The sequence below is a fragment of the Trichomycterus rosablanca genome, chromosome 25 (genome assembly GCF_030014385.1).
Source record: "Trichomycterus rosablanca isolate fTriRos1 chromosome 25, fTriRos1.hap1, whole genome shotgun sequence".
In the NCBI taxonomy this organism is placed as follows: Eukaryota; Metazoa; Chordata; class Actinopteri; order Siluriformes; family Trichomycteridae; genus Trichomycterus; species Trichomycterus rosablanca.
In genome coordinates this window covers 14560512-14576751 of record NC_086012.1, presented here as the reverse complement: position 1 = coordinate 14576751, position 16240 = coordinate 14560512, and the positions used below count along the sequence as shown (strand labels likewise).

General features: G+C 39.2%; 1 protein-coding gene across 1 annotated transcript; it reads left to right on the top strand.

Moving 5' to 3' along the window:
- Nucleotides 1-761: 761 nt before the first annotated feature.
- Nucleotides 762-12346, top strand: LOC134302697 (voltage-dependent calcium channel beta subunit-associated regulatory protein). The gene is made up of 9 exons (XM_062987876.1): nucleotides 762-810; nucleotides 4301-4446; nucleotides 4837-4898; nucleotides 5145-5310; nucleotides 6415-6583; nucleotides 7309-7437; nucleotides 7772-8009; nucleotides 9863-10082; nucleotides 10448-12346. The coding sequence occupies exons 1-9, from the start codon at nucleotides 763-765 to the stop codon at nucleotides 12036-12038; spliced, it is 2769 nt and encodes a 922-aa protein (XP_062843946.1). The 5' UTR covers nucleotide 762; the 3' UTR covers nucleotides 12039-12346.
- Nucleotides 12347-16240: the final 3894 nt, after the last annotated feature.

Here is a 16240-nt window from a genome sequence, read left to right as displayed (position 1 = left end):
AGTAAATCTGTGAGTGTATGATTCCATCAGAAATAACCAGCTTCACCACAGGCAGTGTCCAGTGGAGGAAGGAAGTCCCTACTTCTGCTTTGTTTTGTCCAAGTGATTAGCCACAAACTACAGTTGAGCTTCAAGGTGCCAATATAAAACGGGCTGCTTCAAAATTAGCACCTTGATGCTTAACAAAAGATTGTTGATAATCACATAGACAAAGATAAAGCAGAAGCAGAATCTTCTTTCTCTAACTGACTGAGGGATTATTATTAATTTGTGCAATAAAGCCCTGTAAAAAGCATCATTAGAAGCCAGCACTTATCAAAATAACTGATAAGAGGAAGGAAGTGAAATGACATTGATGGACGAGTTAAATCTTCTAATAAATATTTTGTCTTCCTCCTTCAGCAGTTAAGGTCGTCTGTCAGCTAATGTGATTTTTCCACTATCCCTCCTTATTATGAAGTCTTTTGTTTGGCGTCTTGTTTAAAAAGGCAAAAGCGTTGACCACTGCGCACTGTATCCATAACTTGGATGCTTTGGCATCTTTTGGCATACGTGTCTCTGGCACAAACCCAAAACTAAGGGTTTTAAAAAAAGAGGAAGAAGCAAACGTATGAGCCAAGTGACTGTAATGCAGCTGCTAGCAGATTAGCAGAGTCAGCAGGACTTGCACTGGTAACAATAAATGAAAAGTCATGGTCTTTTGGATAGCCTGTCACTTTTGTGTTTCTCCCAGTCCAGGAAGTGCACACTGTCGCCAGGACCATGAGCGATGAGCCACCACTGCAGACCAGCCTCACGGAGAACGCCACAGTAAGTACCTCTGCATTCATATAATAATGATTACACATGTACTTACTTACACAAATATTACTTACTTTAATATTGTAAAATAATTAAACAACAAAATACAGGCCTAGTGCAAACAAGTAATGGTGACTCTAAAAGTATTTATTTTTATATTTTATTTATTTTAATTAGGACTGTTTTTAGAGTGGGGTTATTACTGCTAAAGCATGTAATTCCCACTAATTTATTTACTTATTTTATCATGTTCTTTTTTATAATAAGAAAATACAATAATTACAAACAAATGAAGCAAATATGGCTACAGGTGACTTACATCATGCAAAATGCTTCTAAACCAGAACGTAGAACATGCCCAGTTACAACTTTCAAGAACAGAAACATCTGGGCTGTTTTGTCAACAATCAAATCAAGTTAAGCCAGATCAAAGTTGAAACAAGATCTCCAGAAACAGGGCTGAGCTGCTGCAATCATGTAAAAAAATCCATACTTGATAGTCTTTCATTATGAGGTTGCACCATGAATCCTTACCATGTAATGTTTCCTCTTTACGGTGTATTCCACATGTTCTCAAGTGGTGGCAGACCCATCAGAACACTGAGCAGGACAAAGTATTTAGTGAACATGAACAAATTGATGAGCTTTGCCATTTCTTAGTAAAGACTCCATGCTAATCATTTCGCTTTATTATGAAACCAGCTCATCATCTATATTCTGCTTTAAAACCTGCATTTTAAGCCTGAATTCTGCATCACAATACAGCAGCTTAAAATGCTAGAGATGGCCTAAAGGAATTCCTCTCTCGCTGTATGACTTTTCTTTTATTTATCTCGCTCACCAGAGTTGCTGCCTACATTACTGTCAGAACTCCTATCTGCCTGAGTCGTGAAGTTAAGCGATGTTATCATTCGGTGCAGCTTTAACTGCACCCAATAAAGGACTGAATGGCGTGAAAGGAATGATGTTGTTTTAGTGAGATGAAATGTCACAGTGTGTTATAGTGTAATATAGCCTATAGTGTTTCTTGCTCTAAATCCATCCTTGTAGATCAGTGTTCCCAAACAGTCGTATAGTCTAAGACCCCTGCTAAGTACCCACTCCAGCTTCAAATACAAGACTTTTGTCTAGTCAATCAAACAAGCATTTGTGAGGTCTAAATAAAACTGTGTTTTGTGTTTTATTGTTTTCATATATGTTGTTTTACATTTTGTAAAAAGACCCCCTTTTGTTATTGTGACACAAATGCAAATAGAAAAACGTAAGAAGTGGCAAATTCATTTTGACAACACTTTAACTAGCTTAAAAACAGTAAACCAGAAATTTGTTATGCTTATACGGCTCATTTTTGATTGCTAGATATACTATTATAATGTCAGTGGATAAGATCAAAGATAATATATAAAATATATAAAATCTAATCAGGCATTGGTTAATATCAGCCCTAATATCTTGCCGCTTTTGGACTTTGGCTAATGCTGGGATATGTCACAAACATCAAAGAACAAGTAAAATTAATACTTACCTTGCACATCTACCATGCACATTTTCCTCTGCTTCTCGAAACCACTGGTGACTAGCATCCATCACTATAGCCCTAAATGCTAAAATTAGTAGCTGTTGCCCTCATTTTTTATTCAAATGAGCTGCAAAATTAAATATAGGATCTCATTGCCGATTTAATTACAGACCACAGACTCAGGCTTATGAGCCAGAACTTATTAATTAACTGTGAAGTGCAAATGTAATTATAATTGTTCTTTTAATTGGTGTCAAGATGCATCGGATTTTAGGTTTAATAACACTGTGAACTTTAAATAGTTTACATAATAATAATAATAATAATACATTTTATTTATATAGCGCTTTTCAAGATACTCAAAGACGCTTAATGAAGCAGTCAGGCTTCAGCTGGTACAGTAGGTGCCACACAGTAACACAGGTACATAGCTGCAGATTTGCATTTGATCATTACTGTCTGAGAGAAGTTTCACATGTCTCTGTCTGTTGGGGTTTCCTACAGGTTTCCCCACCAACCCCCAAAAAATGCATAAAATGAACAAGTTTGCCCCTTGACAGAGTGAGTGTGTGTGTTGCCCTACAATGAATTGGTGCCCTGTCTAGGGTGTTGTACTTACTTGTGCCCAGTGTTTCTAGGTGTCAGCAGTCATCCATCCTCTACCAGATAGAAGAAAAACATAAATAAATGAATTTTAAAAAGTACAAGTTATATTTAATACTGAAATAAAGGCTATAACGAGCTGTTTTTGCAGACTGCTTGAGGGACCATTTCATAGCGTAATTAACTGATTTTGGTAATAAAGAAGCAGTTGGGAATTGCAGCATAAGGCTGTTTGGAAGATATTTTTTGCTCCATTGCTTTTCCAGGCAGTGTTTAAATCCTTGTGGGTGTACAGATGGTGTTCCTGTCTGAATTTCTATTTGTTCATAACATTATTTCATGAGATTTTACTCTCCTGTCAGTTCTAAGCTTTAAATGTAGCTTTTGATTTGTAAGTGAGTCCACGGTAATTAAAAGTTGATGCATTTTCTATCTGCAATACTTCTTGTTCCATCACGGTCACCTAACTGAAACCCTGTTGAAAAGCTGTGATGTTATGTGAGTGTATGGATACCCAGTCAGTCAAAAGCTCAGCTGAGATTTAAACTCAAGATGAGATCTCAGTGACAGACTAGCACATAGCATTATCTGCTTTTTTCCATGAAGTTATCTAAAATAATGAAAATGCAGGAATTTTTTCTCCTGGTATCACATGCTTTGTCAGATTTTGCCATGGAAAGCCCATTTAATAACACCGTACCAGGGACACATCTGGACGAGCACCTTTAGACCAAACAGCTGCATGTGCTTCCCCTTATCTCTCACACTCTCTGATCTCTGATGCCTCACAGTTTTACACACACACACACACACACACACACGCACACGCACACGCACACACACAAAGTACACTTAAATGTGTTTCCACACAATGTAGACTATATGGCCAAAAGTATACGGACACCCCAACTAGTAGAGTTCAAAATTTTCAATTTCATTCATTGCTAAATGTGTATACATTAAATTATTTTAAATTAATGAGATGCTTTAAACTTTGTGGCAACATTTCTAGAAAGACACAATTCTGTTTCAGTCCCCCATGCACAAATATTGGTTGAAATGCTCTTTTGATTGGTGGGCACAAATTCCAACAGACACAAATTTGTGGAAAGCCTTTTCTGAACAGTGGAGGTTGTTAGAGTTGCCAAGGTGGTTCTATTTTACGTTTGGATACTCTACTTGTTTTTAATGTTTTTGTTTTGGTGTATACTGCATGAGTTGCAGTTGCAGGGGTGTAAATACTTTTTAAACATCATTTAAAGGTTTGGTTTGTTTTGTTTACACCATTTTGTGTTTATTATGTGAATACTAATGGATAAGACCCTTATAGTTTTTTACTTTTCTGATTTGTTATATGAACTCTGTGTGTGTGTGTAGGATGTACCGGTGGCCTCAGCTAGGCAGGAGAACTATGCGCTGCTGTTGGTGATGCTGTCTATGTTTGCTGGAGGAACACTGGTCCTGCTCTCTGTCCTCCTCATCTGCTGCCATCGCTGCTGTCAGAGTGGACGCCGTTACTCCAGGTGATCTCTCATGACTGTTTATTATTGTTGTTATGAAATTTAGGCAGTATTTTCTTTGATAGTGTTCTTTGCAGTTCATTAGAATTTCCTTACACCAGGCTTCTTTATGGGCTTCTCCCAAACTGTTGTCACAAAGTTAGAAAAATATTACATATTTTATATAATTCATTTTACACATTTGTTGGCAATGACACCTCAACTTAATCATTCAAAGGCGTGTCTGCATACCTTTGGACATATAGTGTATGTAAAAACATACTGTATGCATATTTTGTCAGTGAACAAAGACTTTGGTGGCCATAAAGCAGATTTATTCTGTGTTAGTTACTGAGTTGAAAGTATAATAATTATAATTCATTTTTGTTTTGCAATTTGTGTGTAATTGTTTAGAGCGAGTGATGATCTGGAGAAAACCAACACCACATATGTGGAGGAAAGTCAGCCTACTCAAGGTAAGGACTAAATATATATGACATATACTGAGATACAAGAATGGATGGTCTTTATGTACATGTCCCTAACAAATGAATAAAACATGAACAACAGTGTGGTCAATTTTGTATAGAATCCCAACTACATGCTTCTCCATTAGCTTTGTAATGTTTGTTTTACAGAACAAACTATAAAGACAATTAGTTCAGTTAGGACCGGTGCATAATTTACATTTGTTCATGTTCTTGTTTCTTCATGTTTTTCAGATATTACCATCAGGATGGAGAGTGCAGACACTCTGGCCTCCTCCAGCTGTCACGGTGAAGCAGACACAGAACGATTCCAGTCCGCGGTGTACACGGGCCGGCGTGTTTCCTTCAACGAGGCGGCTATGTACGAGCAGAACAAGAAGGACCAGGAAAAAGGTCGAAGGTCAGGCAGTGTAATGAATGTGGCAAACTGTGTTAAATCAAGAATAAAAAAACAAGGACCAAAAATATGGTGTTCCCGCTCAGGTGGTGCAGCGGTAAAGTACGCTAGCTCACCAGAATTGGGGTTTCGAATACATCGTATCGAATCTCAGCTCTGCCTTTCCGACTAGGCTGGGCGGCAGTATGAACAACGATTGGCTGTTGTTCAGGGTTGTTAGTCGGATCATAGGTCCTCATAACTGGTGCGACTGCGGCCCCTGCTGGCTGACTGATGGCGCCTGCACAGGGCTGAGGAATAATGCTGATGGGGGTGTGGCCCTCCGTGCACAGTGCCCGTCAAGTATATGAACTCAACTCGTGCAGGTGAAAAATGCACTATCTGTACTGACTGTGCATACTGGAGGGGGCGTATGTCAGTTGAGAGGCATCCTCAGTCAGCGATGAAGGGTCGAATCAGTATAGAGGACGCAATCAGGGTAAATGGACATGACTAGACTGGGGGATAAAAAATGATTATTAATATAATTAAAAAAATATATATATGGTGTTAAAATGATTTGTCTCAAAAAATTGTGACAGTAGCGCAGCAAAATTGTGGATCAGGAGTCCAAGAGAGCATGTATAGGTCCATTCTCTGGGTTGAAAGGATAGCATTGCTTTAACTTGTATGGATTAGAGCGACTCTGGTCAGTCTGGACATCTGTTAGCTCATGTATATAAAATAATGTAGCTACTGCTTGATATTGAATAAGCAACATGCCCAATACAAAAGGGATGAGAGTGCCTTCAAAAACCCTTAATAGAGATAAATGAAATTGTAAGTCTACTTTTAGAGCTTTGGTTTGCTCACTACTGCTGAAGACAGCTTATGGATCAAACTCCTCAGTGCAATTTAAAATGTCTATAAGTCTGTTAACAAATTAAAAAGCTGGTTTAATTCTAGAATGAGTGTTAAAATGTAGTAAGCTATATATAATACTTAAATACAGCAATAAAGTACTTATATTTTATGACATTGCATCTCTGGAAATAGGCCTGTAAAGCTTCAGCTTCAAGCTGGCCTCCTTTAAATCATTTAGATAACGTTTGTTCCTCTCTCACTCAGGTATACTCTTACAGAGGGTGACTTCCACCATCTGAAAAAGGCTCGTTTGACCCACCTACACATCCCCACTCCAGCGCTAAACATCCTGACCATCATGGAGTGTGATTCACCAAAGAATAGCATCACCCTGCGAGAACAGCATCACAAACCTTCCATTTCTATATTTCAGGTAACACACGTGTAATCACATCGGTACGCTCCATTCCAAAGCCATTTTAGAGCACAAAAATTGCATAAGTGTGGCGTGTAGGTGAGAAAATGTGTGTTTAATGTGCACCATTCAGCATTTGCTATGTGCTTGTTTGTTGGTAATGGTGGTTTAATGCACCAGGTCCTTTCCTTCCAATTTTAGTGAGTCTGGGTACTGATAGCTGGTCCACTTAAAATAGGGGTCAGTGGTTTGCTTCAAGTTAATTCATCTATAATGCGTACTGTATGTGCACACGCTTCGCTTAAGAGACATCAAGGTCAAAAGTTCACGTACATCCATAAGAGAGTTTTCATATTTGGCCACTTTTTGTTATTTTATTTGTGCCTTTTCCCCACTTTTTCTTCTAATTTTACCGTAGCCAACCAACCAGGGTCCTTAGACAGACAATTAAAGATCCTGCCCTCTTTTTACTTGTTTTTTTCCCCCCAATAGCAATTTTGTCTGCTGCAGGCACTGCCAATTTTGGGGAATTTAGAACCCCAGCACTGGTGTGCTAGCGGAATATCCCGCTGCACCACCTAGGCACCCATATATGGCCACTTATTTGCCATATTATTATAAGTTTTCTAAAATTATGACAAAATATACACATAGCAACATGTTTTACCATGGGATACACATTGAATGCTTGAACACTTGTATTCTATAAGAAAGCATCAATACTTGGATTTGTGTGTCTGTAGACTGGTGAGAGTACCCCACCTGAGAACCCAAGTTGTGCACTGCCTGGAGACACGCTAAACTCTGTACTAGACACCAGTTTTTCTTCCATAACTTGTGAAGGCAGCTCTGAAACACCAAGATCAAGGACAGTGAGTACCAGATCAGTTCTTATTATACCTTTAAGCCACCATATTGTTGTAAAAGTAGACTTTTCTGAAGAACTGGCGAAAAGTGGCACTTTATATCTTCACTTATAAGTCACCACTACCTGAACTTCTTTACCTGCATCAGACTTACCTCATTACTCTGCAGCACTGGTCTCCTATTGAGGAAAACTTTGCACATCTCCCAGACTGCAAGGCTTAAAAGTGAAAAAGGCAGAAATTTAGTTTTGTCTTTAGTCCAAAGCTCTTGCTTGCCAGTCATATGTTGCACAAAGCATTTGTGATGCAAAACTATTTACCATGTCTACCTTTTTCTCAGATGGACGGGATGGGAAGTGCTGGTTTAAGGATGGAGGGTGACCATGTGTTCAGCCCAGCAGCAGAACCACATGAAACAGCTATAGGAGTAGGTGGCTCGTCTTCAGGGCAGGGCAGCATGCTTCACTTTTTGTCCCGACTGAGGCGCCATGCAAGTCTGGAAGGAGCCAGCCCGTACTTTACCATCAAAAAGTGGAAGTTACATAGCAGGAACAGAGCAGCCAGTCTGGACATGAGAGGTGAGGAGTGCTGTATTAACCTGGTCATTCTTTGTAGAACAATCAAGTCATTATTAAATCAAGACAATAATGTTTAATGGAAACATAATTACGCTATTTTTGAGCTAAAGCATTAGGACAATCCCTCCAAAATGTGCATTACAGTCCTATTTTGATTGTGACTTGGTTGAAGTATCTCAAAAACGGCAAGTGCTCACAGTGGTCCCACTGACAGTGATCTGAGGAAGGACAACCACAAACTGCCAACAGACTGTTGGCTGGCCAAGATTCATTGATGCCAGTGGACATGAACACTATGGCATCCGGTATGGATCAAGAGAAGCTCTCTCAATGCTGTACTGTCCTTTAGCTCGAATTGTAGGTCATTTAAATACTGGTGATGAGGTGCCACAACACAACAACATGTCACAACACACAGTGCATCGAACCCTTTAGTGCATGGGGCTGGATGTTAACAGCCCCATGTTAACTCCTGAGTCTCTTAGGCGAGCCCACATGGTGCCCAGACCCCAAGGTTAGAACTGCAACCATAGGTACTGGTCTACAGACATTGCAATAATTAAAATGCTCAGATAAGGAATGTTTCACCATATATTTGACAAGCGAAGTGTATTTGTGGTCTAAATGCGTGACTCCTGCAGTGAGAGGACCACTAGCTATGTTATACTATGCAGGGCATATCTCTGGCACAATTTGAGCATACTTGTCATCTTGCAGTGAAGGGTAACTGCAAAGTGATACAAACCCGATTCTGGCTAATTGCCTGGTCAGTGTATTGAAACATTATATTGTAGGGGAATTCATATCTTTCTAATATTTTGTTTCCATCCACAGGAAATGAGACATCACTGAATGGTTTATACGTGTGAAAATAAAAGAAATTTTATGCTATTGTTTTTATACACACACCAGATCGTAACTCAATTGAACACATGGGAGCACAAAACTCTACACCAATCAAACCAGTGTACACATGTTTTGGCACTCAGAATGCTGTTGCTGTCTGTGGAAAGTAGTGGTCGTAATGAGCGAACGTAATGTCATCTATCACAGTGTGAAACCATGTATTCATCAATATTGCATGATTAAAAAGGGTGGCTGGCTTTGCTTGTATCATGAAAAGTACACATTAGCACATATTATAATACCGGTATTACACCATACTGGAAATTCAATTGTAATTACACCAGTGATTACTCTATTGAATTGTTTTTCCTTTCAGTTCTTAGAAAAGTTTTAGGAACCATGTTTGCCATACTCAGGTTTATAAAACAGTTAAACCAGTATACATAGTGAAGTTTTTGAGAGCAAATGAGAGAAAAAATGTTGACTGTGTTCCCTGATGACTCAACTGGGAAATTTTATTCAAGAGCAACACAACACTTATTGGAAAGTCAGGCTTAAGCACTACGCATGGTTCAATGAAAAGGCCTTTGAGACCAATCATTCCTGGATCAATAACGTGTGTAGGTAGAGTAGCTCTGCTGATAACTAAATGAAGGCTGACAGTAAGCTCAGGAGTAGGCGCAGACAGAGCAGGAACGATAGAGACGTTCTGCTTGCTAATGAATGATGTAACAATTGTATTATGCTAAACATGACATGACAGGTCAGCAAATATGACATGATCATTTCTTTCTAATGAGCTCTAGATCCTATTACATCCTGTCATCACTACAGCACCGGTCAACCACACAGCTCAGACAGGCTGAACTCATGATGACGTGGTCTTTTCTGTTCCTTGTGTGCATACCTTTATTTTTTTCCCCTGCAACATTACCAAACATAATGTAATAGGAAATTAGAGGCTTTTGCTTTCTCACTTACATTCTCAGTGCCTCCGTCTGTCACAGGTTCTCCTAGGAGGAGAGCATTTCAGAGGCAAAGGGCAGCAAGTGAGACTCTAGATCAGGCGGAGGAGGATTCCCAGCAGCAAGTGGCAAACGGAGGAAGGGATTTTTTGTTGTGTGCCCTTTCCAATCACCCAAACACTGAACCCCCAAGACGACTCTCAGCCAGATCCTTGGAAACATCAAGTGTAAGCTGTTCGATGCCGCCAGCCCCACTCAGCAGGTACAGCACTTTTACTTACATGACTTATGGCCTCCTGCATTAGCGTTGATAGTCTGGGCACTACTTTAAAATTGTTATTTATTCCAGTTAACTAACAACAGTGGTAAAGTATTTAATCTCTCAAAGAATGTTATATACCAGATATTTTAGGTGCAGTTCTATTTATCAATGGAAACGATGAACAAGGTAATCATTTATGATTAGGTAGAACAGAAAGGACTCCTGGCACCACATTTATAATCATGCCATCAGTTAAAAAGCTGCTTACGCTGACTAATGCTGCCTTGTTACAAATGACCGGTATAATTCAGCTCCTACTGCTACAGCCATTTAATTTGTCTTTACCTTGCTTTCATACCCCACAGATTAGAGGTGAAGGCTGTTTTGGAGGTCAACCCTGGAGCTGAAGACAGCCGGGCTCAAATAGAACAAAAGATCCCGCAGTCCATTAGGTCTCAGGTGAAAAATGAAGTAGAAGAAAATGGGGAGAATAATGAGCACATATTAGGAGCAACAGGAGGTGAAGGCATTAGCCATGAAGGAACTTTGGAGTTTGGTTTGATGACAAGACAGGAGAGCCTAGATCATCCCAACATGTACCGGGACATCTGGAACCTACGTGCATCACTGGAACAGTATGCGTCCTCAGACCTTAGCAGCAATGACAGAGACTCCACACGTAGTGATGCTGACAGTGTCTCTTCGCTAGGAGGCCCTGGTGCCTCTAGAACAGGCTTGACAAGTTACCAATCACAAGACATCGATGATGACATTGACGAGGATAACGAGCTGCCATATGATGACGTGATTAGAGAAGGAAGTAGTAGGCGGAATGGCAGGAATAGCGTGGATTCGGAGAGAGGCGCCGACAGTGAAGCTGGAAGCCGGAAGCTTCTGCAGATGGACAGCGGCTACGCTTCCATCGAGGCTCCATGCAAGGCACCTGAGGAACTGCGCCTGTTTGGGAGCAATCCTGGTAAGACAGCATCAGAACGTCGTCGATTCTTCACTAATTCTGGCCGGAAGGAGACGGTCTGTGAGAGTTTTGAGACTCGGCTGTTTAAAGAGGAGTTGGAAGAAGAGGCATCGGAAGGCAGCATTAGCACAGAGTCAGAGGCTCCTTCTACTGTACCACAAAGTGAACCAAGCACCTTAGTCAGAGACACGCCCGAACTACAGGCTCAAACCAAAGCCAGGAAACACTTCCGTCGCAGAGACTACAGCATTGATGAAAGGACAGAGGCACTTTTTAATGAATTCCTACGTCACGATCCTCAGTTTGATCAGCAAAGTTCACCTTTGCTGCGCCACCGGCATCGCTCACGGATTCACCTGCGCAAGCAGTGGCAACGCACCAAGCAGTACAGCGACCCTGGAGGTGCACGATACTCCCTGGAGCGACAGCGTAGCTACACTTTGCGGAGGGGTGACAGTGCCAATTACCCACTGGATACACGATACCACAGTACCCTTCCACGTATTGCTAGTGCTGCAGACGAGGAGGTCAGCGAGGGAGCAACCAATGAAAGCACAGAATCACCAGAAGAACAAGGCTCTGGTCCGGCACCTGAGGACAACTCAAACAACAGCAGTAACAATACTAGTCCTCGACTTAAGTCAGCAATAGAGGGGCATCCCATCATGCTGTTTTCTACCCCTTCACAAGACAATGCCATGGATAGTTTTGGGATACTGGAAGACTGTGGTACTGCTACAGGACATAGCCAATGGCACACACATATGGATGCTGACATTCAGAATCCAGAAAATATATATCACTTCGAGAAGGACACTATAGACAAAAACTACATGCATAGTGTAGTGGACACCAGCCCATCAAATAAACTGGTAAGCAATCTAGATGATTGGCTGTACACCAGCCTGAGGAAGACTCAAAGCAGTCAGGAGTGCATGGTATCCGTGACCCACGTCTCTCCAGATCATAACCAGGACTAATAGCCTGATGAACAACAGTAATCTGACTGAGATGAGTAGACGGTCTAGATTAGCAGGAAACCCCAGAGTATGGAAGAGACTGTGGAAGAGGTGAATCATGTTTATCTGTAAGGTTAAAGTATGAAAGCAAGCCAATTCCCTCTCCCATAATCTCAGAGGTCCTCATTATTAATGCATGTGTTGTATCGACAGTCACTCTGTTTTTTAATGCAGGGTTGACAGGGCATGCTATTGTCTCAAACTAGAGAAGATATAGTAGAGATTAATATGCAGACAATTACATTTAAAAGGTAGTGTGTACATTTTTTTTAAAGAGGTCAATTATAATTCTCACAAACTGCACTGTGATAAAAGATAAATAAGGGTGCTTTCTGAAAGGTTTAATTTTACCTCGGTTCGAAGTAATAATAAATATATATGGGTTTAACTGCAGATGGGTCACTGATTTCAATATAAATGGAAAGTGTTTAATGCTCACAATGCTGGTTATATTACAGGGAGTTACATATTTACTCTTTAGCTTTTATTTTGACCCAACCAACATAAATGTTTATAAAATCCAGAATCCCCAAAGTCTAGTATAGGAGTATGTAGTTGGAGCTGAAAAACCTTGTTGACAGGTCAAATCCTAATAGACTTAATATTGTTTACAGAATGCACTTCTCTGGGTGTGTTTTAGCTATTTTAAGTGTCTTCTTATCCCACATTGACCCCAAAGTACTGCCTTTTCTGTGAACTATAACAATCCTTCTAAGGATTTACATTTCTAGAATTCAGTTTTGTTTATTAAGGGGGAAAATATATGACAGCATGAGACAAATGTAAAGAACTAATCATAGATCAGACAGAGCTAAATATGAAGTTACAGTGTTTCCTGCATCTGCCATGTACAGCCTAGTATTGACTCCTTAACTCCACTTCTATCATCTCCAGAGCTGCTTTTGTAGCATTAATGAGAGATGCCGCAAAGTGTGGCCCCTCTGGTCAGTAAGTCACTGCCTCTAAAGGTTTCCCAAATCCCAAGACATTTTGTAAACTGGGACTTTTTCCGAGATTAGATTTGCAAAGATGACTCCCAAATGACCTGTCTCTTTGTAAATGGTTTCTGCTGATAAACACTCACTTTGCACTTCTGTTAATTAATTAAAATTTACAGTAGAATCAGTGCAGAGCTTTATTCCCTTTTGAGAAGAAACGTTCAGTATAAAAATTGCTTCTCCCAGAGGATGTCAGGAGTTTCTCAGTAACTTAATTATAATTAAATTAAATTCAAATATGGGTCCGGCTTCAGCAGCTTTACCGCTTTGCTGTTTCATAATCCTTTTTTCCTTATCCATATGGAATTAAGATCATAGTCATTTATTCAGAACTCCCCATTTTAATACTACTTTATACCACTAATAAAGCCCTTTCAACCTTTTTTGTTGTTAGCACAGCATGTTATGCGTGTGAAGAGTTGTCTCTTGTAAATGTCAATAGCATAACTCAAAAATGATGGGGATGGAAATTAAATGAACACAACACTTTTAATTAACGAAACTTCACTTTACTACTTCCTGTGATTCACTCTCTTTGTCTCATTTAATTGTGGCATTGTAATAAATCCATTTGATTAATCTGGTATCAATCCTGAGAGATAATGCTGTCCATTTTTATTTTATTCATTAATATAATTTATTGCCTTTGTTTACTCTGAATTAATTACTGTGTGTATCAATGCCATTTTGTTTTGCTGTAATATGTTCTATAAAAAGGGAAAACATGTACAGTTTAGGTTTACATACACCATGTTTTGATGTTCAAAAAGTTACTGTTATTATAAAATATGATGGGATCTGCTGGGTTAAAAATACACATACAGCATACATAATACAGGTTTGTATCCTTCAGCTTTTTTCACCTCAAACAGACACATTTAATGGCCATTATGATCCTGCATTTCATTAAAAAACAATCATGACTTTTTCAAGTTAAAAGTAAAAGTAAACACCACCTTTGCCATATTTTGTATGATATATTTTAAGGTACTTAATATTTGATGAATAATAAAAGTTTGAATACAAGTAGTATCGTACTTCATGCTTAACATGTTAGGTGGGTTAAGAATTTCAAATCAAAATTTAAGACCAATCCTTGTGCGAACACACAACAACAATAATCTCCTCTAAAATGACAATGATCTTAAAATGAAGCTAATTGATGGTTTTGAAGCAGAGAAAACCTATAAGAATATATCTAAGTATTTACAGCTAAACATCCCCTCTCCTAACTGACATAAATAAATGATAGTTAAGGAAAACCTTGGAAGTTAAGTGTGTAAAAAAGTGTGTAAGACAACGTCTAGATGAGCCAGAGGCATTTTTAGAAGCAAGTGCCAATTTAGGAAACACAGGATAACGCTTTTGGAATGGCGTTTACAGTCCCTGACCTGAACTTGGTGAAAATCAGTGGGCAGATTTTAAACATGCTGTGCACTCGAGGCAGCCCAGAATATCTCAGAACCTGAAGTGTTCTGCAGGGTAGAGTGGGTAAAAATTCCTAAAACAATAAAAAAAAAGACTTTGTTTGCACAGTTTTATTAAATACTGACTTAGGGGAGTCACTCTTACTATTTTTATATTTATAAAGAAAGTATGCATGAACATTGGCAGAAAATTTATTATTTTAAATAAATGTACGGCAAAGGTTGTGTTTATATCTTTCTTTACTTTAAAAGTCAACAAAATATGTCATTCAGAGGTGCCACAACATTTCCTCACAGCTGGTTTATTGTAATCTCTGCAAATGACAATATCAAGATTTCCTATACTGGTTCACTGTGATAAATGTTTAGTTTTGTTAATAATCTGGGTCAGATCGTTACTAAATACTATTATGGTGTTTCTTTTAAGGAGGCTCATAGACAATCTGTTACACAATACCCAAACACTTGAAGCATATTAAGTTCGCCTTTTCTAGTCCTTGTGGACGGAACATGGTCAGTCAGAAATCAATACCAGGCCCATTATTCATTTTTCTTTTAGTTCTCACATTACGTATTGATTAGCATCAAGGAAAAGACAGCTTTTTAAATAGCGATGATATGAGAGTGATGAGAACAGTGACAGACATGTTCACAAGCCTGAGGTTAAGTAAGGCATTGACAGGAACTTTAAAATGACATTACATAAATCTGAACCTCAAGCCGGTCATGTAATAGTTTGCTTATAGATATATGATGCACAGAGCAGACTATTAAATTGGTATTCTATAACTCAGTTAAATTTGGCAGCTAGAACTAACCTGTACAAATGTATTAAAACTACATATTATAATATTTATTTGTAAAAGCCTCTACTGATTCCTTCTAACAATCCCTTTGGTGCTTGCTCCCCCAATTATGGCTGCAGACCAGCACTGTGCACACAGAACATCACACTATGTTCTACATGTACCTTCACTACTCAGTGACAGGGAGGAGAAATACTATCTGACCTTGTTGGTAGTACTGCTGAGAGTCAAATTCTGAAGCTCAGGCTCTTTGATGTGGTGGGTTAGTGTATTACACTGCAGCAATACAAACCACCCAGAATAGATGGTCGATGGATCTGTGAGATTCCCCATTATTGCTGCAGTTGCGACCTCTGCTGAGTGGTTGAAGGCACCTGCACAGAGACGGTGAATAATTGAGAGTGGAGAGGAATTCCAATGGGAATTGAAAATGCCTGAATTGGGAGGATAGAACTAGTGTGAGCATCAATACTAGAGACCATCACTGACTCACGCATTAAGTAAAATCTGGGTTATGAAAAAAAATTTGTTTACACAATACAAGATTGTATTGTCAACTCATGATATTACAATGATCGATAAATACTTTAGAACGAACAACAGCTGACCCTTAGACCTTAATTAAAGAAGCAAACAGGAAACTTTGTAAATGATGTGTGGTGACTAGCCGAGTCAAATACAAGTACACAATTGCCACATTATAATTAAGTTTTCTTAAGCTATAATGAGGGGGGGGAAAACGTTTAAAATGTTAGGTAAAGTCTTTATAATAGTGGAGCAAAAGTTGAAAAGTTAGGCGAGTAGCTATAGTCAAGAAAGGAAACAAATGATGGAACTGAATTCCTCAATTAATGTACTCCATTACTTCCCATTAATGTCCACAGCATTACCAACAGGATGGACTGATGCTATGGTAACAGCACTAAGCACCT

Bases quoted from the DNA above. Each gene is read 5' to 3' on its own strand.
- LOC134302697 (XM_062987876.1), top strand. From the start codon at position 763: ATGAGCGATGAGCCACCACTGCAGACCAGCCTCACGGAGAACGCCACA. The intron at 811-4,300 runs GTAAGTACCTCT...GTGTGTGTGTAG, and splicing joins GCCTCACGGAGAACGCCACA to GATGTACCGGTGGCCTCAGC. The intron at 7,438-7,771 runs GTGAGTACCAGA...CCTTTTTCTCAG, and splicing joins AAACACCAAGATCAAGGACA to ATGGACGGGATGGGAAGTGC.